The sequence below is a fragment of the Hemitrygon akajei genome, chromosome 1, assembly GCF_048418815.1.
Source record: "Hemitrygon akajei chromosome 1, sHemAka1.3, whole genome shotgun sequence".
Lineage (NCBI taxonomy): Eukaryota > Metazoa > Chordata > Chondrichthyes > Myliobatiformes > Dasyatidae > Hemitrygon > Hemitrygon akajei.
This window is the reverse complement of record NC_133124.1, coordinates 19,542,001-19,568,631: the sequence shown is the minus strand read 5'-3', so window position 1 is coordinate 19,568,631 and position 26,631 is coordinate 19,542,001. Positions and strand designations below refer to the sequence as shown.

General features: G+C 42.4%; 1 protein-coding gene across 1 annotated transcript in view; it reads right to left on the bottom strand.

The window, feature by feature from the left end:
• csmd3b (CUB and Sushi multiple domains 3b) overlaps positions 1-26,631 on the bottom strand; it is a 2,154,916-nt gene that overhangs the window by 54,162 nt on the left and 2,074,123 nt on the right. Inside the window, exons 58-60 of the mRNA XM_073038951.1 lie at positions 7,181-7,357; positions 5,916-6,095; positions 2,283-2,456 (exon numbers count right to left, since the gene is read on the bottom strand). Coding sequence (XP_072895052.1) covers positions 2,283-2,456; positions 5,916-6,095; positions 7,181-7,357 — 531 coding nt within the window. The remainder of the gene's footprint in view (positions 1-2,282; positions 2,457-5,915; positions 6,096-7,180; positions 7,358-26,631) is intronic.

Below are 26,631 nucleotides of genomic sequence, written 5' to 3'. Positions count from 1 at the left end.
TGGGGTTTTCTTCTGTTTTGTGGATGTCTGTGAAGAGAAAGAATTTCAGGTTGTATATTGCATACATTCTTTGATATTAAATGGAACCTTTGAGCTATTGAAAATGTTTATACTCAGAATGGAATATCTTTATCTGAGTCCCATAGCTGTATTTTGACTAAGCCCTTTAATAAAGTTTGATGCCAGAAAATCAGAGGCCTCTGTTGGTCAGGGTCGACCACGGATGCTGCATCTTAGCTCTCTACTGTAGATACACAAGGGCAGTACAATATGGAGCAAGCACAACCCCTCCATGCAGCTGATAAACCTGAAGGAATTGCAGAGACCAGTGCAGTTTGGCACAGGAGCATTGCAGGAGTTGCCAGACAGCATTGAACTGAAAATAGGAGTGCCTTAGGAACTCCAGCTCCTGATTTTTCCCTCAGGGTTTACTCCCAAAGCCTTCCCCATGAGTGGGTGTAGCTGCAAGGAAGCGGAGGTTTGAGATAAGAGCTTTCCTTCTCCTAAGCGAGCTGCCAACCGTGGTTGACAAGCCCCATCTGCCCCTGGTTTTAAGGCACCAGTAATTTGTCTTTGTCCCTTCTCCTGTCACTCAAAATGGTTATGCAGGGTTAGTAGCTAAGCCATATTTGAAGGCCAAGAGCTGGACTTAGTTGTTAGAGGTTCCTTAAGTCGTACACCATTGGGCGCATTTGATAGGTAGTTGGAGCTTATCCCTATTACCACCCCCGGCTATAACAACTTTAAGGATGTCATAAAAGATTTCACTAACTATTTCATTATACATGGAGATGGAAACAAAGTCAATGTTTTGGGTAAGTCACCCGTTATTAGAAGTAGGAAAATGAGAAATTAAGTTTTAACAGGGGTGGGGATGAGAAAAGGGATAATATTTGTGACCAGGTGGAAACCAGGTAACATAATTTTTTTCAATGCCATCTAATTAATGATGATTGAAGTGAGTTAGAGAATCAGAAGTAGATATTTGAACTATGAAACGCAGAACACAGCAGTTGCTGGAAATTCTGAATGTCATATCTGTTGACTTTCTTTTTCCTTGGCCTCCCTTTTGCCTTAGCTGACAAGGCTCTTCCCCGTGTCACCTCTATTGCCCATACTTCTGGTCTCTTCTACTAGGATACCATTCCCTCTGGCCTCACCTTACAGCCCAGTAGCATCCACATTTAACACATCATCCTCCATAATGTCTGCTACCTTCCGGGAGGTTCCACCAGAAATAAAGTGCTTTGCTTCCCCATCAATCAGCATGCCAACTGGACGATTCCCTCCATGACTCCATGGTTTAATTTTTATCTTCACCAACCACTCCCCTTCCTTCTTTCCCAAGTACTGCTAGAGATGCAACAGCTATGAGAGGTTGCAATGCCTAGCTGAATACGTGAAGGGGCCGTTCCTCAGATTTTGGTTGCACTTCAGCCTCACGCTCTTGAGATATGAGCATCCGGTATGGAGAGAGGGGTGATGGGTTGCTCAGAGGATCGACTTGTGGGCTTGCTCCAGGACCTGCCCAAGATGGCCACTTACAGGTCCAGAGGGCAAGCAGTCAAGGGTTCTGCCCAGGCTGACTGCCTGCTCCCCTTTCAGGGTGTCCCTGGAGAGGAAGCATGTGGTCACAATGGGTATACTGGGTATTTCTGGGAATGGTGGGGCCCCAGAAACTTGCTTGTTTTATAGACAGTAAGAATCATCTTTTAATTTGAAGTTGTTCACTGCCTTGTAAATACTTGATGTTTGTGTTTGTGTGAATAAACTTTTTGTAATTTTGGGGAAAGAAAAGAGGCACCTCTTGTCCTTTTACCGATCAGTTCCCTCTATCCAAGGATCCGAACAATATTTCAAGAAATCACACAACTCGTTTGCATTTTTTATTTAGTGCTTTACACTTGGTGCCTGGCCTGCTGTGTACTTCCAGCATTTTCTGCTTTTAGAACATAGAGCAGTACAACACTGTACAGGCAGGTACACAAACTTTTTAGATCAATCTAACCCTTCCCTCATCCATTGACCTCATTTTTTCTTACGTTCATGTCCATTTAAGAGTCTCTTAAATATCCTTAATGTATCTGCCTCTACCACCACCCCTGGCAGCATGTTCCACACAGATACCACTCTTTGCATAAATAAAAAAATACCTCTGACATGCCCCTCCTCCTTAAAGTTTTACCCTCTTGTATGATGTTTCCAATTTCCAGCATCAGCAGTGTTTTCCTTCAGTTACCTCATGTGGTCTTTACTTCCTGATAAACTCATTGCCTACTTACGCAAGCACTGTGGCACGTCTCCCGTCCACGTTCCGTTGCCAACGCAGTTGAGGATTGCAGGAAAAGACAACTCATATCCTGGAGAGCAGCTGTAGGTAATGCTTGACCCCCAGTCAAAATTTGTTCCTTCCATTTTTCCATTTGAAATCTGTGGTGGAACTGAGCATGTCACAGCTGCAAAGTCAGAAACAGAATCAGAATTAGAACCAGAATCAGATTGAACATCACTGGCATATATCATGAATGTCCTTGTTATGTGGCAGCAGTACACTGCAATACACAATATTAAATAAACTGTAAATTACTATATATACAATTTCCATATATGTAAAACTGTAAGTACCACACACACATACACACACACACACACACACACACACACACACACACACACACACACACACACACACACACACACACACACACACACACACAATTAAATAAATAGTGCACAAAGAAAATATTAATGAGATTGTGTTCACAGGTTCAATGCCCTTTCAGAGATCTGATGGCAGAGAGAAAGAAGCTATTTCTGAATCATTGAGTGTGTGCCTTCAGGCTCCTGTGCCTCCTGCTTGATGGTATGAATGAGAAGAGGGCATGCCCTGTGTGATGGGGGTCCATAATGAGGGATGCCACCTTTTTGAGGCATCGCTCCTTGAAGATGTCCTGAATGCTGGGGAGGCTAGTGCCCATGATGGAGCTGACTAAATTTATAACTCTCTGTAGCTTATTTTGATCCTGTATAGTGGCCTTTGCCCCCAAACCAGTCGGTGATGCAGCCCGTTAGAATGCTCTTCATGGTACGTTTCCTACGGTGGAAGTGTCTAAGACCAGAAGACACAGCCTCAGGATAGAGGGGTGGCCTTTTAGAATGAAGATGAGGAGGGATTTCTTTAGACAGAGAGTAGGGAATCTGTGGAATTTGTTGACACAGAAAGCTGTGGAGGCCAAGTCATTGGGTATATTTAAGGCAGAGGTTGATAGATTCTTGATTGGTCAGAGCATGAAGGGATACAGAGGGAAGACAGGAGATTGGGGCTGCGAGAAATAATGGATCAGTTATGATGAAGTGGTGGAGTAGACTCAATGGGACAAATGACCTAAATCTGCACTTAAATCTTATGGTTTTATCAGTAGAAATTTGTGAATGTCTTCAGTAACATATAAAATCTCCTCATACTCTGAAAGAAATATAGATACTGTTGTGCCTTCTTTGTAACTGTATCGATATACTGGGCCAGGATAGATCCTCAGAAATGTTGACACCCGGGAACTTGAAATTGCATATCCTTTCCACTACTGATCCCTCGATGAGGGCTGGTATGTGTGCCCTCGTCTTCCCCTTTCTAAAGTCCACAATCAATTTTTGACCTTACTGACATTAGTGCAAGATTGTTGCTGCAACACCACTCAACCAGCTGATCTCTCTATCTGTCATAGGATAGTATTAAGCACAAGTTCCTCTTATATTTAAAATCGAAGTTGGTTCAGCTTGCCAGTGTAACAGATATATTCGCAATAAATAATTTATTACCACTCAGTTCCAATAATTTACAAACACTGTAGATTAAATAGCAGAATAGTTAATTGCTGATGTTTATCCCTGATTTGGAATATCTTCATGCCTATGTTATATTCTGCTTTCAAATTTTTCATGACAGGGCTTAACATATTGACACTACCATGTTATACATTTAGCACTTGTATTTAGCAATAAAATCAAAGTTCTAAGTTCAAAGTAAATTTATTGTATTTTTACATTAATTTATGGACATTGTCATCCAATTTTACTTCAGTGGATGCAATCTCTACCTAAATTGCGTAATTGTTAAGAATGCTTCATTATCAGTCTACAGTACTGCAATATTAGAAGTTCTACCTACAGTGGAAAATTACATATGCAGTCATGATGTCATTTAGTTAATGGCAATATGCTTAAACAAAATCACTACAAAAATAATTAGTCTAATTTCCATCCTGATTAAATCAAATATTCACTGCGGTGACAAAAAAAAACAAACTGCTGGAGGAACTTAGCAGGCCAGGTGCATCGTGGGAATGCTATGTAGGCACCAGAATGTGGGGTGACACTTGTGAACTGCCTCCAACACATCCTTAGGTCGTGTTGGTTGTTAACACAAACGACGTATTCTATGCCATTTCTAACAGTAGTTATGTGATGCCATCATCAGTCACATCTTTACCTCTCTGCACCTTTCTGGCTTTTACAAGGACTAGATAGATAGATAGATACTTTATTCATCCCTATGGGGAAATTCAACTTTTTTCCAATGTCCCATACACTTGTTGTAGCAAAACTAATTACATACAATACTTAACTCAGTAAAAAATATGATATGCATCTAAATCACTATCTCAAAAAGCATTAATAATAGCTTTTAAAAAGTTCTTAAGTCCTGGCGGTAGAATTGTAAAGCCTAATGGCATTGGGGAGTATTGACCTCTTCATCCTGTCTGAGGAGCATTGCATCGATAGTAACCTGTCGCTGAAACTGCTTCTCTGTCTCTGGATGGTGCTATGTAGAGGATGTTCAGAGTTATCCATAATTGACCGTAGCCTACTCAGCGCCCTTCGCTCAGCTACCGATGTTAAACTCTCCAGTACTTTGCCCACGACAGAGACAGAGCCTACTCTCTCTGCTACTTCCTACTTGCCTGTCACTCTCTTCCCTACCCATCCCTCATCCTCCCCAGGCACTTTCCTCTTCATCCTAAGGAGGTGTAACATCTGTTTTTACATTCCCCTTCTCCATCAACCAGGAACGCAAAGAGCTCTTCCCGCTGCAGTAGAGATTCGCACGCGCCTCCTCCATCCTTGTCTACTGCATTTGGCTTCCTCTGCATAGGCAAGGCCAAGTGAAAACTAGGTGATCTTTTTTGCTACATGCCTGTGCTCTGTCCACAATAGCCACTGTGAATCCCTCAGGGCATGCCATTTCATCATTCTTCCCATTCCCACACCAACTTGTCCATCATCAACCTTCCTGAATGCCAGAGAGGGCCAAACACAAACTAGAACATACCTCTTCTGGTAAGTTAAAAACCCAATGGTATAAGCATGGATCTTTCCAATTTCAGGTAACCTGCAACTTGCGTTCTTTTTGCTCCCTTCTGATCCACACCAGCGTTCCCTTAATTACCAATTTTCCAAACCCACCCCACAGTCCCCTACAACACAATTTTCCCTCTCCTCTCCCACCCGCTCACCCACATATTTAATCCAATGGGTCTCCTATGGTCTCTCCAGTTATTCCATCCACCTATCACCCTTCCCTTAGCTGGTTCTAGAATTTGCATGCCTTTGTTGCCTGTTTATCGCCTTGTAGACTCTGCCTCTGCCTGCACCTTCCCCTCCCTGCATCTGCACATCATCTTCCCTCCTCACCTGTTGCCTGCCACCTCTTATTTCATTCCTTCCTCTCTGCACTTTATATTGGCTACTTCCCCTCTGCACTCTGCAGTGTTGGGTCTCCATCTAAAGTATCACCGCCACAAAATTTGCCTGACCCATTGAGCTCCTCCAACATTTTGTTTATTCGATCTTGATGCTCATATCTGCAGGTTGAGTGTGTCTCCGAGTAATTGTCGCATGCAGCAAAATGCTATTACCTTTACATAGCGGCACTGAGCCACTCCATGTACCATTGCTGAGACAGGAACGGACCACAGAAGCCTGAGAGTCCATTGTGTAACCTGGTTGGCACATTTGTGTGACATTTTGTCCCACCGTAAAATCATCCCCTAGTCTCATTCCGTTAGCTGGTACTCCAGGATCACCACAGGTAATTACTGGGAAAGACCAGATTTGACACAAAAATTTATCAGTCGTGTGAAAGGGGAGATGAAACAATAACTCAAATACAAATTTTGTTGGCTTAGCAAAGCATTTTTACCACAATTAAGAGGCATGCACATGTGAAGAAAAGGACCAAAGCAGCAAAAATAAGATGACAGTAAATCACTTAGACTTGTGCAAATTTATTCCTTACAATAAATATTTTAAAATAGACAAGGTGAAATTGATCTTTGACATTCTGAAAGATCTGGCTGGCAAAAACTTAGTATTTATTTTAGTTATTTATGACAGAACAGGCCCTTCCAGACCAATGATCTACACCGCCCAGCAAGCCATCTATTTAACCCTATCCTAATCACAGGACAATTTACAATTAACCTACTAACTGGGGCATCTTTGGACTTTGGGAGGAAACCTTCATGGCCACGGGGAGAACACACAAACTCCTTACAGACAGCGCTGGAATTGAAATCCAACTTCCGATGCCCCCGAGCTGTAATAGCATCACGCTAACCGCAACACTACCATGTTCTGATAAAAATAGCAACATGGAAGTAAATATTTCAAAGTTCTATAAGAAAAAGTGAATTTTCAGTCTGAGTTTCAAATTGATCCACCATTATTTTTACCAACGGCTGTGCCATTGAAAGAATTTGCAGATCATCAGGCTGACCCAGACCCCAACTGGTTTGAACATACTTCATCAATGTTTTGAAAGAAGCCCAATCAACTTAAGGAAAATGGAAAGGGTTCAACTCTAATATACTTTTATTAAACTTAACAGTTAAGCAGTTCAATTGATTAGTGGGGGGCACTAACATTTTTTAAATTGTGGACTTGATTTTAGATGATAGAAATTTACAGCACATTACAGGCCCTTCGGCCCACAATGTTGTGCCAACCATGTAACCTACTCTAGAAACTGCCTAGAATTTCCCTAGCGCATAGCCCTCTATTTTTCTAAGCTCCATGTACCTGTTAAACTGCTTCAGTTCTGATATCAAAAGCAACTTCAAAAGGACACCCACATATTAAAAATTTCCCATACCCAAAAATGCTGATACTGTTATTGACTTACTTGTGCAGTTAGGTATATTGTCTGACCAGGTACCGTTAACTGTGCATTGTCTTGTTGCTGAACCAGAGAGTACGTATCCTTCCAGACAGGAGTATGCCACGGTGTTCGCATATGATGTTCCATCAATCCAGAACACTTTGCCATTAGCTGGTGTCCCAGGGTTTCCACATTTGATAGCTGTAAACATTGATTTAAAGTGTATATGAAAACAGAAATTGGATTATAAATTCATACATTCTTGGAGTCATCTGTTATAACTTATATTTAAAAAATGACCCATAGAACCATAGAGCATTACAGCACAGAAACAGGCCTTTTGGCCCTCCTTGGCTGTGCCGAACCACTTTTCTGCCTAGTCCCACTGACCTGCACCTGGGCCATGTCTCTCCAAACCCCTCTCATCCATATACCTGTCCAAATTTTGCTTAAATGTCAAAAGTGAGCCCGCATTCACCACTTCATCTGGCAGCTCATTCCACACTCCCACCACTCTCTACGTGAAGAAGCCCCCCAATGTTCCCTTTAAACTTTTCCCCCTTCACCCTTAACCCATGACCTCTGTTTTTTTTCTCCCCTGGCCTCAGTGGAAAAAGCCTGCTTGCATTCACTCTATCTATACCCATCATAATTTTATACACCTCTATCAAATCACCCCTCATTCTCCTACGCTCCAGGGAATAAAGTCCTAACCTATTCAACCTTTCTCTGTAACTCAGTTTCTCAAGTCCTGGCAACATTCTTGTAAACCTTCTCTGCCCTCTTTCAACCTTATTAACATCCTTCCTGTAATTGGGTGACCAAAATTGCACACAATACTCCAAATTCGGTCTCACCAAAGTCTTATACTACCTCACTATTACATTCTAACTCTTATACTCAATACTTTGATTTATAAAGGCCAATGTACCAAAAGCTCTCTTTACAACCCTATCTACTTGTGATGCCACTTTTAGGGAATTATGTATCTGTACTCCCAGATCCCTCTGTTTTTCTGCACTCCTCAGTATCCTACCATTTACCTTGTATGTTCTACCCTGGTTTGACCTTCTGAAGTGCAATACCTCACACTTGTCTGCATTAAACTCCATCTGCCATTTTTCTGCCCATTCCTCCAACTGGTCCAAATCCCTCTGCAAGCTTTGAAAACCTTCCTCACAGTCCACTACACCTCCAATCTTTGTATCATCAGCAAATTTTCTGATCAAATTTGCCACATTATCATCCAGATCATTGATATAGATGACAAATAACGATGGACCCAGCACTGATCCCTGTGGCACACCACTAGTCACAGGCCTCCACTCAGAGTAGCAATCCTCCACTACCACTCTCTGGCTTCTTCCATTGAGCCAATGTCTAATCCAATTTACTACCTCTCCATGTATACCTAGCGATTGAATCTTCCTAACTAACCTCTCATGTGGGACCTTGTCAAAGGCCTCACTGAAGTCCATGTATACAACATCCACTGCCTTCCCTTCATCCACTTTCCTGGTAACTTCCTCGAAAAACTCTAATAGATTGGTTAAACATGACCTACCACACACAAAGCCATGCTGACTGTTTCTAATAAGTCCTTGTCTATCCAAATACTTGTAGATCCTATTTCTTAGTATTCCTTCCAATAATTTACCTACTACCGATGTCAAACTTACCAGCCTATAATTTCCCGGCTTACTTTTTGAGCCTTTTTTAAACAACAGAACTTCATGAGCTATCCTCCAATCCTCCTGCACCTGACCCATGGATATCGACATTTTAAATATTTCTGCCAGGGCCCCTGCAATTTCAACACTAGTCTCCCTCAAGGTCTGAGAGAATACCCTGTCAGGTCCTGGGGATTTATCTACTCTGATTTGCCTCAAGACAGCAAGCACCTCCTCCTCTTTAATCTGTATAAGTTCCATGACCTCCCTACTTGTTTGCCTTGTTTCCATAGACTCCATTCCAGTTTCCTTAGTAAATACAGATGCAAAAAAACCATTCAATATCTCTCCCATTTCTTTTGGTTCCATACATAGCCAGCCACTCTGATCTTCAAGAGGACCAATTTTATCCCCTTACTATCCTTTTGCTCTTAACATACCTGTGGAAGCTCTTAGGATTATCCTTCACCCTGACTGCCAAAGCAATCTCATGTCTTCTTTTAACCCTCCTGATTTCTTTCTTAAGTATTTTCTTACTCGTTTTATACTCCTCAAGCATCTTATTTCCTCCCTGTTGCCTATACATGTTATACATCTCTCTCTTCTTCTTTATCAGAGTTCCAATATCCCTCGAGAACCAAGTTTCCTTATTCTTATTCACTTTGTCTTTAACCCTGACAGGAACGTACAAACTCTGCACTCTCAAAATTTCTCCTTTGAAGGCCTGCCACTTACCAATCACATCCTTGCCAGAGAACAACCTGTCCCAATCTATGCTTTTTAGATCCTTTCTCATTTCTTCAAATTTGGCCTTTTTCCAGTTTAGAACTTCAACCCAAGGACCAGATCTATCTTTATCCATGATCAAGTTGAAACTAATGATGTTATGATCACTGGAACCAAAGTGTTCCCCTACACACACTTCCATCACCTGCCCTAACTTGTTTCCTAATAGGAGATCTAACATTGCATCCTCCCTAGTTGGTCCATCTATATATTGATTTAGAAAACTTTCCTGAACACATTTCACAAACTCTAACCCATCCAGACCTTTAACTGTATGGGAGTCCGAATCAATGTGTGGAAAATTAAAATCCCCTACAATCACAACTTTCTGTCTCCTGCTGTTGTCTGTTATCTCTCTGCAGATTTGCTCCTCCAATTCTCGCTGACTATTGGGTGGTCTATAACAAAACCCTCTTAATGTGGTCATACCTTTCCTGTTTCTCAGCTCCAACCATATGGCCTCAGTAGACAAGCCCTCTAATCTTTCCTGCCGAAGCACTGCTGTAATATTTTCCCTGACTAGCAAAGCCATGCCCACCCCCACCACCCTTCATCCCTCTGCCTCTATCATGTCTGAAACATCGGAACCTTGGAACATTGAGCTGCCAGTCCTGCCCCTCCTGTAGCCAAGTTTCAGTAATGTCTATGATGTCATAATTCCACCTGTCAATCCAGGCCCTCAGCTCATCTGCCTTTCCCACAATACTGAAATATACACACCTCAGAAGATTGCTACCACCACACACAACCTTACTATTTATGGCTTCGCATGAACTACTAACATCACTTATTTTTACCCCCGTTCCACTATCTACTCTGGCACTCTGGTTCCCTTCCCCTTGCAAATCTAGTTTAAATCCTCACCAATAACACTAGCCAACCTCCCTGCAAGTATATTGGTCCCCCTGTAGTTCAGGTGTAACCCGTCTCTCTTGTACAGGTCCACCCTGCCCCCTACACCAGTTTCTCAGCCACGTGTTCATCAGCCCGAGCATGCTACACTTACCCTCACTGGCACCTCACTACCATAATGACTGAAATATTTGAACAAGATTTCAGAACATAAAACATGACAGCCCAGTACAGGCCCTTTGAACCAAAAAGTTGTGATGACCTTTTAACCTACTCTAAGATAGATCTAACCCTTCCCTTCTACATAACCCTCATTTTTTCCATTATCTATCAGCCTTTCTAAGAGTTTCTTAAATGCCCCCAACATCTTTACCTCTACCACCACCTATTGCAGGATATTCCATGCATCCACCATTTTCTGTGTAAAAAAATTTCATCTGATAACCCCTGTTACACTTTTCTCTAATCATCTTAAAATTATGCTACCCCACCCCCAACTATATTAGCCATTTCTGCCCAAGGAAAATGTCTCTGGCCATCCACTCTATCTATGCCATTTGCCATCTTGAAAACCTTTATCAAGTCGCTTCTCATCCTCCTTCTATCCAAAGAGAAAAACTTTAGATCACTCTTCCTGTCTTCGGAAGACATGCCCTAGGGTCTAGGCTGCAGGTTTTTGGTTTTAGTTGTATCTGTCCTGTCCCAAAACTTCTTCACTGTAAGCTGAAAACACACCCCCAACCCAGGATAAATTAACCTGATCAATATTGATCATTAGTAAAAACAAAGTGTATATTTTTATTGGATATTTAACTGTTCACAGATAAAGTCCTTCACACCATTGAGCACATCTACATGAAGCGATGTCGCAGGAAAGCAGCATCCATCATTGAGGTCTCCCACTATCCAGGACATGCTCTCTTCTCACTGCTGCCATCAGGAAGAAGGTACAGGAGCCTCAGGACTCACACCACCAGGTTCAGGGACAGATATTATCCCTGAACCATCAGGCTCTTGATCCAGTGGGCATAACGTCACTCAACTTCACTTGCCCCATCACTAAATAAACCCACAACTTATGGACTCTCTTTCATGCACTCCTCATATCATATTCTCAACATTTATTGCTTAATTATTTATTATTATTATTATTCTTTCTTTTATTCTATATTTTTTATTTGAAAAGTTTGTTGTCTTTTGCACACTAATTATCCACCTTGTTGCTGTGGTCTTTCATAGATTCTTGTATGCCCAAAGAAAATGAATCTTGGGATTGTACACGTGTACTTTGATAATAAATAATAAATTTACTTTGAGCTTGAGGTATTCTAAACAACAAATGGAAAAGCAAGATGTAGGTTGTCAATCGAAAAACTGTTGCAGCATTGTGGATTGCTTCATAACTTATGATGCTCACATTTTATATCACATGCTGGATGATATTTTGCTTTCAATTTAATCTTCCCAACATTTAAATGTTTTTTTTATTAACTATGTTACTAATGGTTTAAACCTAATTTGGTACTGCGATAATTCATTTTAAGTAGAACTTCAACTGTCGAACCCAATATGAGATGCTCAGCAAATAATTCAGCAGGGTATTCACAACACCATCTCCAAATGTGTAATTGATAGTGTGAATTGTGAGAGGACAGTCATAGGTTTCAAGGAGATACGAACAGAGTGATGGATTGGGCAGATAATTGGTGTATGAAATCTAATGCTGAGAAATGGTAGAGTTAGAGAAGCAGAATCAGGTTTATTATCACCGGTATGTGACGTAAAATTCATTAACTTAGCAGCAGCAGTTCAATGCAATACATAATCTAGCAGAGAGAAAAAAATAATAATAAATAAACAAATAAATCAATTACATATATTGAATATATTTTAAAAAGTGCAAAAACAGAAATACTGTATATTTTTTAAAAAGTGAAGTAGTGTTCAAAGATTCAATGTCCATTTAAGAATCAGATGGCAGAGGGGAAGAAACGGTTCTTGAATCGCTGAGTGTGTGCCTTTAGGCTTCTGTACCTCCTACCTGATGGTAACAGTGAGAAAAGGGCATGCCCTGGGTGCTGGAGGTCCTTAATAATGGACACTGCCTTTCTGAGACACTACTCCCTGAAGATATCCTGGGTAATTTGTAGACTAGTACCCAAGATGAAGGTGACTAGATTTACAACCTTCTGCAGCTTCTTTCGGTCCTGTGCAGTAGCCCCTTCATACCAGACAGTGATGCAGCCTGTCAGAATGCTCTCCATGGTACAATTATAAAGGTTATTGAGTGTATTTTTTGACATGCCAAATCTCTTTAAACTCCTCATAAAGTATAGCCGCTGTCTTGCCTTCTTTATAACTACAAGTCAAGTCAAGTCAACTTTTATTGTCATTTCGACCATAACTGCTGGTACAGTACTTAGTAAAAACGAGACAACATTTCTCAGGACCATGGTTTACATGACACAGTACAAAAAACTAGACTGAACTACGTAATAAAAAAAAACACAGAGAAAGCTACACTAGACTACAGACCTACACTGGACTGCATAAAGTGCACAAAAACAGTGCAGGCATTACAATAAATAATAAACAGGACAGTAGGGCAAGGTGTCAGTCCAGGCTTCGGGTATTGAGGAGTCTGATAGCTTGGGGGAAGAAACTGTTATGTAGTCTGGTCGTAAGAGCCCGAATGCTTCGGAGCCTTTTCCCAGACGACAGGAGGGAGAAGAGATTGTATGAGGGGTGCATGGGGTCCTTCATAATGCTGTTTCCTTTGCGGATGCAGCATGTAGTGTAAATGTCCGTGATGGCGGGAAGAGAGACCCCGTTGATCTTCTCAGCTGACCTCATTATCCGCTGCAGGGTCTTGTGATCCGAGATGGTGCAATTTCCGAACCAGGCACTGATGCAGCTTCTCAGGATGCTCTCAATACAACCCCTGTAGAATGTGATGAGGATGGGGGGTGGGAGATGGACTTTCCTCAGCCTTCGCAAAAAGTAGAGACGCTGCTCGGCTTTCTTTGCTATGGAGCTGGTGTTGAGGGACCAGGTGAGATTCTCCATCAGGTGAACACCAAGAAATTTGGTGCTCTTTACGATCTCTACAAACTACATCAATATGTTGAGTCTAGGTTAGATCCTCAAAGATCTTGACACCCAGGAACTTGAAGCTGCTCACTCTCTCCACTTCTGATCCCCCTATGAGGATTGGTTCCTTTGTCTTACCCTTCCTGAAGTGCACATTCAGTTCTTTCGTCTTATTGACATTGAGTGACAGGTTGTTGCTGTGGCACCACTCCATTAGTTGGCATATCTCACTCCTGTACGTCCTCTCATCATCAACTGAGATTCTACCAACAATGGTTGTATTGTCATCAAATTTATAGATGGTATTTGAGCTCTGCCTAGCTACACAGTCATGGGTATAGAGAGAGTAGAGCAATGGGCTAAGCACACACACTAGCGGTGCGCCAGTGTTGATCATCAGTGAGGAGGATATGTTATCACCAATCCGCACAGATCGTGGTCCTCTAGTTAGGAAGTCAAGGATCCAGTTGCAGAGGGAGGTTCAGAGGCCCAGGTTCTGTAACTTCTCAATCAGGATTGTGGGAATGATGGAAAACAACACACACAAAATGCCGGAGGAACTCAGCAGGTCAGGCAACATCTCTGGAGGGAAATGAACAGACAATATTTCAGTGTTCTGATAAAGGGTCTTGACCCAAAACATTACCTGCTCATTTCCTACCAAAGTTGCTGTCAGACCTGCTGAGATCTGCTAACATTTTGAGCATATTGCTGCAGATTTCCAGCATCTGCCAGAATCTCTTGTGTCAAGGGACAATATAACCTAGCAGACATCTGGGATATAAAATTAATTGATGATTACAATTTCAAACATTTTGACGAAGACATCCCAAACTGGAAGAATGCAACATCATCATCATCATTTTGTGCCGTGTCGTATGACGTGGCCGATCATGATCTTGATCATGATTGTTCTTGGAAATTTTTTTTATGGAAGACAGGTGACCCCAGGGATTATCAATACTCTTCAGAGATTGACTGCCTGGTGTCATAGTCGCATAATCAGGACTTGGGGTAAGCACCAGCCACTTATACGACCATCTACCACCTGCTGCCATGGCTTCACGTGACCCTGATCACGGGGCTAAGCAGGTGCTACACATTGCCCAAAGGTGACTTGCAGGCTAGTGGAGGGAAGGAGTGCCTTACACCTCCTTTGGAAGAGGCGTATCTCCACTCTGCCACTATAGAAGAATATAACAGTTACTCTAAAAGTACATTACCATCCTTCAGGTCAATCTGTGAAGCAAGAGGAAAGGAAATAAAAGATATTGGAAGCTATCAATCAATCAAAAACAACTTCATAAAAGCAAAGCACTAAGTTTTCAGAATTTGATCAAAGCAGTTCTTCTTTACAGAGTGCAAAAGGGATGACAAGAGCAGCATTGCTCATCTAGTTTTGGTGTTTGCTCATAACTTCTACAGAAAATGTTAATCACTGGAGAAATAAATTCTTGGCTCCAGTGTCATTGAGTTCAGCATAATTCAGCAGTCAACTATATATAAGACAAAGAGGTCAAACGCTATCTCTGAAGGAAATCTACAGGGTACATTACTGCCAATAACGAAATTTCAGACAAGCACATTTGGTGAGATAGGCACAAGGTGTATGACAAATTTATATTGAATAATGCTGCTCAGATGTGTAATGAAAAGCAAACACGTTGAAATACTTTGACAATCAAAGGAGTGCTTAAGGTGGAAGAGAGAGAGGCTGGCAAAAGCTGTGGGAATAAAGAATCTCAATAAGTATTCAATTTGAAAAGCACAAGGCTGCATGTGTGGGTACGTACAATAGAGCAGATCGCAGTTATATTTAGCTAGTGACTCAGTGAAGATGCAGCTGCCATTCCTTTGTTAGCTGCCCTGTGAATTCTGTTACTTTGCTTTGAAATGTGGATGTCAGAGATGATATGAGAGTGTCTGACCTTCCCCTTCAGTAGTGGAATAGGGAAACACTGAGAAACTGAGCATTGTTTCTGTCTTTTGCTTTTATTTGTATTGCTTATTTCTCAAATTCTTTTTAAAAAGCTGTTAGGTATGTTTCAATAATTTTTAAATGTCACCGAACCCGAGGCACATTAAAAAAATTCTAAACCCAGCAGGGTACCCTGAGGCCTGAGTTTCAGGATGTATTTCTTGAGGCCTAGTCTGCTTCACCATTCCATCATGGCTGATCCAGATCCCATTCAAACCAATACACCTGCCTTCCTGCCATATCCTTTTATGCCCTGACCGATCAGGAAACTATCAATTTCCACCTTAAATATACCCACGGACTTGGCCTCCACTGCAGTCTGTGGCAGAGCAATCCACAGATTCACTACTAGTTTACAGACATGGGGAGGATGGTCAACTTGTCTGGCCCTCCATGTTACAAGGCCCTCCTTGTAATACGAGTGCAGGCAGCAGATTAGATCCGGGACAGTCTCTTCCAATGTGTATTTAACATGCCTCTCAATTAAGAGTGAAGGTTCAATTCCTGCACTTCCTTCTGTTTCCAACATGAGATGCGAAGTAGAAGTTAGTACATTATATGCTACCATATACTGCTTGAAGGCGCTTTAAGGAAAAAAAGAAATACAATAGAATTTACAAAAAGCTATATATAAACACAGACTGACAAGCAGCCAATGTGTAAAAGAAGACAAATTATAAAGTAGTACTGAGACTGTGAGCTGTAAAAAATCCTTGTAAGTGAGTCTGTAGGTCATAAAATCAATTCGGAAGAGCAGTGATTAAAGTTATCCATGTCAGTTCAGAAGCTTTTGTTATGCACAGAGATGGAATTTAACCCAGATAAATGTGAAGTGATGCACCTCAGTAGGGCAAATGCAAGGTGACAGTATACTTTTAAGGGCAAGACCCTTAACAGTGCTGGTGAGCAGAGAGATTTTGGAGTCCAAGTTTTTAGCTCCTTGAATGTGGCCACACAGGTCAATCACAAACAAGAGAAAATCTACAGATGCTGGAAATCCAAGCAACACACACAAAATGCTGGAGGAACTCAGCAGGCCAGACAGCATCGATGGAAAAGAGTACAGTCGACGTTTCGGGCCGTCCGAAACCCTTCATCAGGACTGGAGAGAAGAAGATGAGGAGTCAGAGTAAGAAGGTAGGATTTGGGGAGGAAAAAGCACAAGGTGATAGGTGTAAACAGGAGGGCGGGTGTGTAAAGTAAAGAGCTGGCAAGTTGTTAGGTGAAAGAGATACAGGGCTGGAGAGGGGGGAATCTGATAGGAGAGGACCGAAGCCCACGGAAGAGAGAAAAGGAGGAGGAGCACCAGTGGGAAGTGATGGGCAGGTAAGGAGGTAAGTTGGGAGAGGAAAGTTGGAAATGGTGGATGGTGAAGGAGAGGGTGGGAGCATTCCCACCTATCAACCTCCAAGCTCTTTACTGCACCTCTCTTGCTCTTCCAGGTTCACCTATCACCTGGTGATAAGTTGTTCCTCTCCTCCCACCACCATCTAGCTCTGACTTCTCATCCTTTTTTCCAGCCCTGATGAAGGAACTCGGCTTGAAATGTTGACTCTTTACCCTTTTCCACAGACGCTGCCTGGCCCACTGAGTTCTTCAGTATTTTGCAAGTGTTGCTTGGATTCCCAGCAGATTTTCTCATATCAGAATTAGAATGTTTGGTCACCAGGAATTTCTGCTTTAGGCAGATTCAGCAGGGTTGTTCCATATCCACCTATTGTCTTACGCTGCACCTCTCGAACCGTCAGCATAGGTGCTGTTGGGCCGTCAGATCTGTGGCTCTATAGATAGTGCCTGTTTGCAAAACTGTACTTTTTAACTTCAAACTGATTATTGCTTGCCACTTACATTAAGAACCAAGGACTGGTGCCTGTTCACAACAAGCAGCTGAACAAGGAAGACTGGGTGTTAAGATTAACTGATGTGGAAAACAACACTTTGATCTTTAGAAGCTCACAGCTGCTATGCTCAGGAAGCTGAGCCTGCTAAAAAGAAAAAGGCCTATAGCCCAGGACAGTAAATATATCTCACATTCTCAGAGCAGATTTTTAGGAGCAACCACTTTCAAGTGCTTCATCAATAACCTTTGATGCATTATGAGGTCAGAAGTAGGATTACTGATGAATGTACAGCATTCAATTCAGTCAAAAATCCCCAACAAATGAACCCCTCATGTATCAATGGAGTACTGTCTCGGAAACATTCAGTCATGGGTTGACTAATGGAAAGCAAACACAAAGTACACAGCAGATGCTGTGGTTAAATCAACATGTACAAACAAGCTGGATGAACTCAGCAGGTCGGGCAGCATCTGTGTCTCGGCCCGAAACGTTGACTGCTCATTTCAATGGATGTTGCCCGACCTGCTGATTTCATCCAGCTTGTTTGTACATGGAAAGGAAAATGTGCACTGCAACATATGCAAAATGCTGGAGAAACTCAGCAGATTCAACAGCATCTATGGAGAGGAATGAACAGTTGATGTATCAGGTCAAGAGCCTTCGTTAGCTTTGATTCCTGCACATCGGTGCAGCCTGACTTGTTAAGTTCCTCCAGCACTTTGTATGTGTTGTCCTGGAGAAGGGTGTCAGCCTGAAACATCAACTGTTTATTCTTCTCCATTGCTACTACCTGACTAGGTGAGCTCCTCCAGCATTTTGTGTTATGTTTGCACTGCAAGTGTGCCAGGCAATGTTTTTGACATTCTGTGGCATTACCTTTGCTGAATTTTTGGAGAATCTATTAAATTGAAACTCAACCAGAGCAGCCACTTAAATGGGAGGCATAAGTGCTGAAATTCTACTTCAAAATTTATAGTCAGAGATTCATAGAAAAGCACGGCACAGAAACAGGCCCCTTTGTGCATCTAATCCATTTAAACTGCCTACTCCCATCGATCCACACCAGAACCATACTCCTCCATGCCCCTCCCATCTATGTACGTATCCAAACTTCTCTTAACCATTGAAATTGAGCTGTTATGTGCCACTTGTGCTAGTTCATTCCATACTCTCACAAACTTCTGAGTGAAGAAATTTCCCCTCATGTTCCCATTCAACTTTTCCCCTTTCCACCCTTAACCTCTGATCTCTGGTTGTAGTCCTACCCAACTTCAGTGGGGAAAAAAAAAACCTCTTGCATTTATTCTATCTATACCCCTCATAATTTTGTATACCTGTATCAAAATCTCCCCTCAACCTTCGACTTTTCAAGGAATAAAGTAATGGCCTATTCAGTCTTTCCTTATAACTCAAGTCCTCCAGTCCTGGCAACATACTTATAAATTTTCTCTGTACTCTTTCAACATTATTTATATCTTTCCTGTAGTTAGGTGACCAAAACTGCACACAATACTCCAAATTAGGCCTCAGCAACATATTATACAACTTCAACATAACATCTCATCTCCTGCAGGTCTTGGCCAGAAACGTCGACCGTACTCTTGTCCATAGATGCTGCCTGCCCTGCTGAGTTCCTCCAGCATTTTGCATGTGCATCCCTTACTCAGTACTTTGATTTATGAAGGCTCATGGGCTAAAAGCTTTCTTTACAACCCTTTGACACCACTTTCAAAGAATTATGGACCCGTAATCTAAGATCCCTTTGTTTTACCACACTCCTCAATGCCCTGCTGTTCATTGTGTAAGACCTATCCTGGTTGGTCCTACTGAAGTGCAATACCTTGCACTTGTCTACATTAAATTCTATCTGCCATTTTTCCACCCATTTTTCCTGCTGTAAGGTTTGATAGTCTTCCTTACTGTACACTACACCCCCAATCGTAATCAGCAGATCTAAATTTGCTGATCCAGTTAACCACATTGTCATCCAGATCATTGATATAGATGACAAACAACAACAGACCCAGCAACACTCCACTAGTAACAGGTCTCCAGTCAGAGAGGGAACCATCTACTGACACTTTCTGGTTTCTCCCACAAAGCCGATGTCTAATCCAATTTACTACCTCATCTTGAATGCCGAGCAACTGAACCTTTATTACCAGCCTCCCATGCGGGACTTTGTCAAAGGCCTTACTAACGTCCATGTAGACAGCATCCACTGCCTTGCCTTCATCCACTTTCCTGGTAACTTCCTCAAAAATTCAATAAGATTGCTAGCCATGACCTACCGTGCACAAAGCCATGCTGACAATCCTCAGTCAATCCATGTCTATTCAAATACTTTTGTATCCGGTCCTCTAGAATACCTTTCAATAACTTTCCCACAACTGATTTCGGACTCACCGACCTATAATTTCCTGTCTTATGTTTAGCCCCTTTTTAAATGGCAGAACAACATTGGCTATCCTCCAATCCCCTGGGAAGTCTCCTGTCACCAAGGATGATTTGAACATCTCTGCTCGGGCTCTGCCAATTTCTGTACTTGCCTCCCACAGGGTCCGAGAGATTGAACTTTCTTGACCAACCTCCCATGCGGGACCTTGTCAAATGCCTTACCAAAGTCCATGTAGACAACATCCACTGCCTTGCTTTCATCCACTTTCCTGGTAACTTCCTTGAAAAACTCTATACGATTGGTTAGATGCAACCTATCATGCACAAAGCCATGCTGACTATTCCGAATTAGTCCCTGTCTACCCAAATATTCATATATCAAGTTCTTTAGAATACCTTCCAATGACTTTCCCACTACTGGTATCAGGCTCACTGGCCTATAATTTATTTCCAATGACTCATTAAGGGTAAATTTCAACAAGACAGGAAGTAAAGGATCTTCTGCCCAATGTATCCCCTGTATGATCTTTAATTTTTACTGCCGCTTCATAATAAAAGTAGCTGGCAAAATAATTTCCTCTTGAGTTTTGTCAGTGGGTCAGATTTAAGGCCACAACTCACTACTTGACAAAGTATCATCTCCGTTAATTCAAAATCAGTGAAAATGTTGCCATTTTTTAAATGAACGTAACCCAAGGATATACTAAAGCGAATACTGATGGCACCTTTCAGGATGTAATTGGTAACAAATTGCCTTGTGGGTTGCTGAAGTAATTCAGACTGCTAAATTATTGGATGCTTTAAGGTTACTATGGGAGCAATGTCTTACTGCACTGCTTGAAGCTCCACTCAGTTTCTGCCTCATGTTCCATGAGACAAAGCATCCTGTCAGTTCTGTTTTGTCCAAACTACGCAAAGTGTAATGGCTAAGTACAATGGACTGACTGAAGTGGAAGTGCTTGCAATGAAATCTTTGGCATGGTTCAACTGGGAAAGCATTTAAGGCACAGTCAATGCTCTGCTTATCCGCAGTTCAAATCTTAATTAAAGCTTTAAAACTTCAGTAGCTGTGTAATTTGGTGTTGTAATTATGTAGGTATTAGCTGGAGCTCAGGTTAGGATTCTTGCCTACAGACTCAAGTTTTTAAGCATCATAGGCAACAGCAAAAAATGTTTTAAAAACCCACACGGCTATGATACTAAGAGAATACAGTACTATGAGAAATGTCATTAGAAACCAAGGGCCGATCATGTCTTTCCAAAGTGTTGAATAATATTAGGGCAGTACAGTACCATAGCAGTTGGCATAACACTATTACAGCACCAGGGGCCCAAGTTCAACTCCCGTTGCTGTCTGTGAGGAGTTTGTATGTTCTCCCCACCAACGTGTTGGTTGCCTCCCACGTTCCAAAGATTGTGGGTTAGTAGGTTAATTGGCCAGTGCAGGCTTATTAGGCTGGAAGGACCTGTTACAGTGCTGTATCTCCAAATATTGATCTCTCTGCCAGCACTGAAGGATCAGACTGTCTGATCATTATCATGTTAGTCTGCGGAATCTTGCAGTGTATAAAAGAGACATCAAGCCTCTTACATTACAAGTCACTCCAAGTCAAAAGTAAAGTATTTGGTAATGTCATGAAGTACTTAAGATGTTCCACTCATTCTTTGATATATTATTGGAGACTTTCTTGTACTATTGTTAGGTTTAATGGATTCCTGTTCGTAAAGATGCTTTGAAATGTCTTGAAAACACTTGACACCTTTTGATGTCACCTGCAAATGGCAGTCCATTTCCATAATAAATAATTTCTCAGTTAGGCATTGTTGAGCAACAGAATCTGCCTTGTCCATTTCTTTCATATCCAAAAACAAGTGGATTAAACAGGTGCATTTCAAGATGCCAGCTCGGATTTCAAAATGAATCTCAGGGTTGCATATGTAACACATACAAAATGCTGGAGGAATTCAGCAGGCAAGACAGCATCTATGGAAAAAAGTACCGCTGAAGTTTCGGGTCTCGGCCCAAAACATCGACTGTACTCTTTTTCCATTGATACTGCCTGGCCTGTGGAGCTTTTCCAGCATTCTGTGTGTGTTAGCTGGTTTGTGTCAGGGTTGTATGTGGTGACATATATGTACTTTGATAATAAACTTACCTGAAGTTTGAAGAAGGTGGGGGGATGGGAAGGAATACAACTGGCAAGGGGTAGGCGAAAGCAGGTGAGAGGGAAAGGTGGTGACTGGGGGCAGGGGAATGAAGTGAGAAGCTGGGAGGTGATGGGTGCTTGAAGTAAAGGGCTGAAGAAGGAACCTGATAGAATAGCATGGAAGAGTGGACCATGGCAGAAAGGGAATAAGCAGGGGCGCCAGTGGGAGGTGTTAGTGGCAGATGAGGGGAAGAGAAGGGGTAAGAGGTGAACAAGCATAGGGAGCTGAAAAAGAGAACAGGGAGAGGGAGTAGAAATTACCAGAAGATAGAGAAATTGATAATGATACCAATGGGTTGGAGGCCACCCAGATGGGATGTGAGGTGTTACTCCTCCAACCTGAGGGCGTCCTCATCGTGAGTTACTGAGAAATTGTAATCCTTGCAGCTTTCCCATGTTCTTTTTAAAGGGATTGGCATAGTTAACCGATGAAAGTCTCTGCACTTGAAATACAAATGACTTCTAATTTCTTATCATTCTGACGAACAGAATTTTATTCACTATTCTTAGTTCATGTCAAGTGAATTAATTAAACATAATATAAAGTAGCAAAGATTAAATAACCAAATTGCTAGCTCACATAACTAAATCTAAAAGTGCCCCATTCACTTTACCTCCAACTTTCACCCTGCCCTCAAATTTACCTGGTCCATTTCTGACACCTCCCTCCCCTTTCTCGATCTCACTGTCTCTGTCTCCGGAGACAGCTTATCCACCGATGTCTATTACAAACCAAAGGACTCTCACAGCTAACTGGACTATACCTCTTCACACCCTGTTGTAAAAACACCATCCCCTTCTCTCAATTCCTCTGTCTCCATCACATCTGCTCTCAGGATGAATCTTTTCGTTCTAGAATGAAGGAGATGTCTTCCTTTTTCAAAGAAAGGGGCTTCCCCTCCTCCACCATCAATGCTGTCCTCAAATGCATCTCTTCCATTTCATGCACGTCTGCTCCTACCCCATCCTCCCGCCACCTACCTGTGATAGGGTTCCTCTTGTCCTCACTTACCACCCCACCAGCCTCCACATCCAGCACTTAATTCTCCGAAACTTCTGCCACCTCTAATGGGATCCCACCACCAAGCACATCTTTCCCTCCCCCCCCCCCCCCCACTTCCCCACTTTCTGCTTCCTGCAGAGATTGCTCCCTATGTGACTCCCTTGTCCATTTCTCCCTCCCCATTGATCTCCCCCCGGCACTTATCCTTGCAAGTGGAACAAGTGCTGCACCTGCCCCTACACCTCCTCCCTCACTACCATTCAGGGCCCTAAGCAGTCCTTCCAGGTGAGGCGACACTTCACCTGTGTCTGCCGGGGTCATATACTGTGTTCAGTGCTCCTGGTGTGGCCTCCTGTATATCGGTATGACCCCACGTAGACTGGGAGACCACTTCGCCAAGCACCTACGCTCCATCTGCCAGAGAAAGATCTCCCAGTGGCCACCCATTTTAATTCCACTTCCCATTCCGATATGTCTATCTATGGCCTCCTCCACTGCCGTGATGAAGCCACACTGAGTTGGAGGAACGACACCTTATATTTCGTTTGGGTAGCCTCCAAACTGATGGCATGAACATCGATTTCTCGAGCATCCGGTAATGCCCCCATTCCCTTTTCCTCTCATCTTATCTCCTTGCCTGTCCATCGCCTCCCTATGGTGCTCCTTGCCACAGTGTGGCCTTCCACACTGTGGCATTCTCCCTCTCCACCTGTCCATTTCCCCGGGGATTATAACTCGTGGTTCGACTAGTAGCAATGCCCCTAGCTAGCAGGTACTGGCGCAGCTCGTCACTCATAAACAAGGACCCTCTATCACTGTGGATATAGCAGGGGTATCCGAACAGAGTGAAGAGCTGGCGCAGGGCTTGAGCAGTCAGCAGGGGGCATGTCCAGACAGGTATATATAGTTCACCATACTCCTCCCCACTTTTCTTTCTTCCATGGCTTTCTGTCTCTTTCACCAATTTACTTCCCAGCTCTTTATTTCATCCCTCCCCCTCCAGGGTTCACCTATCACCTTGTGTTTCTCTCTCCCCGGCCCCCACCTTTTAAACCTACTCCTCAGATTTCCCCCCCCCCCCCCCCCCACTCCTTCTGAAGGGTTTCGGCCCAAAAAGTTGACTGTACTTGTGGTGAACTACATATACCTGTCTGGACTGCTCCTGTGGCTCCTCCCACAGACCCCTGCTGACTGCTCCTGTGGCTCCTCCCACAGACCCCTGTATAAAGGCGATTGAGGCCTGAGCCCGGCCTCATTCTCCAGGATGTAGTGTTGTTCATTCTTCCAGTCAATAAAAGCCGATATCTCGCTTCTTACGTCTCAGAGTGAGTTATTGATGGTGCATCAGTACTCTTTTCCATAGAGGCTGCCTGGCCTGCTGAGTTCCTTCAGCATTTTGTGTGTGTTGCTCAGGGAAGTGACACTTTTGTCTTTATTCAAATCTCTATTATTAGTTCTTAAAAGTATAATTCAGTCCTAGTCCAACACAAAGTTGCAATTTTCTCCCACCTAAACACTTTCCCAAATATATAAAACTGTAAAATAACATCTGTTAAAACAGATCAGGATTTTAGAACTTGATGCACCATCAATAACTCACGCTGAGACTTAGGAAACGAGATATCGGCTTTTATTGACTGGAAGAATAAACAACACTACATCCTGGGGAAAATGAGGGAGAGCAGTAGCCCACAGTCGCCTTTATACAGGGGTCTGTGGGAGGAGCCACAGGAGCAGTCAGCAGGGTCTGTGGGAGGAGCCACAGGAGCAGTCAGACAGGTATATCTAGTTCACCACAGAACTCCATGTTAGTGTTATACTTGGAGACAGTGGTTCAACTGAATGATGTTAATTTGTAGGATGTAAACAACAAGGCAGACTCTCGTGTTTAAAAGAGACGGAGATAATTGTGTCACGTAGTTTTCAGGTGAAGTATTTCAGTGTGGGAGTGCTAATGAGCCAAATCGAACTGGGTTTAGGCCGAGTTAGGGCTTCAGCACTGAGAGCCTGATGCTCCTTCCCCACCACTGAGGCCCCTCTCCCAGTTAGTATTTGACAGGATCAAAATCAGGAGTTCACGCTTCCATTCTGGGAGAGCTTGTAACAAGCTCGTAAAATGTCACAGATTTTAAGAGACATTTCAAGGCTGGAAATCAAGAGCAAGAAAACTATTATCTCTTAAAAACTTTGCTGTATATAACTAAACAGGCATTTTTTTTTCTTTAAATGAGAACAATATGAATTTTTAAAAATGTGAAACTCGAAGTAAAGCAGATTTCCTCTCTCTTTCTTCCCTAAGCCCCAGATCAGAGGCACCATTTTGAGTGATCTGGCTAGTGTGGATCAGAGAAGGCTAATCCCCTATTGTGCTGTAATGCAATGGCCAGGCTCGACTCACAGTCCAGCAACAGATTGCAGTGACAGATGCCCTAGCACCTGTCATCCAACATGCCGAAGTCTTAAGGCAGGTCCACATAAATTCGGGTCTTAAGGAGGAGTGGAAGAATACCAATGCTTCACTTCAGAGCTCCTGGTCACAGCCAGCACAACTTGACCCAAATATCTTCTTCACATAAAATAATATCAAAGAGTAACCAAACAGCTCCTTCTTCTTTACAAATATTTTTCTTACATTTTCATTAATTTTCTTGCAATTCTCCGTGAAGCAAGTTAAGAACTGAACAACAGTATTTATAGATTGTTCTAACCAATAATTAGAAACTGTTTGTCCTGGTTTCATTAACTCTGTTGTATATTTTTACCTTCCTGTTGTGATGGAGAGCACTCAGTAAACAAATTAAAGACCATAAGATATAGGAGCAATAGGAGCAGGAGCCGTAGTAGGACATTTGGCCCATTGAATTAGGCCATTTACACACACACACACACACTTCAATATTTTCCACAGTATCTTCTAATAAAAGGTACTAATGAGTTGGCTTTGTGGTGCCTTTCCAGCCATACACCGGATTATTGCATTGCTTTAGTAAAGGGGAGGTGTAAATGTTTATATGTTGTTTGTATACTGTACTTAAAATAGTTAGTTCTCTTTATTTTTTAATATGATTGTAACTACATTGTGGGGTGCATCATATTCTAAGCAACACAAACAAGATGCTGGAGGAATTCAGCAGGTCAGGCAGCATCTATGGAAACGAGTAAATGGTCGATGGTTTGGACTGAGACCCTTCTTCAGGACTGGAAAGGGAGGGGAGAAGTCAGAGCAAGATGGTGGGGGGGGGGGGGAGAGGAAGAAATATAAGGTGGCAAGTGATAGGTGAAACTGGGAGAGAGGGAGCGAGTGAAGTAAAAAGCTATGAAGTTGATTGGTGAATGCATCATATTCTAATTTCAAGTATAGTCTTAAGTTAACTTCGTGGGAATTAAAGATTATATGTCTTGGAGCCTAATACACAGAGTTCATCACCCTCAGTAGCAGAGAGAGATCAGCATTGTCAGGAGTAACAGTCTTTATGCAGCTATTATTGTGCATTCTGTACCTTTTTAAAAATATTGGAAATTTTCTTTTCACTATTTTTGTTAATTTTAGTAAGTTTGATTTTTGATGCAACTGATAACCACCCTTGCACTAAAGTGCTAAGCAACTGCAGACATTTTTCTTTCGGTCATAACCCATATATCCAATATTGG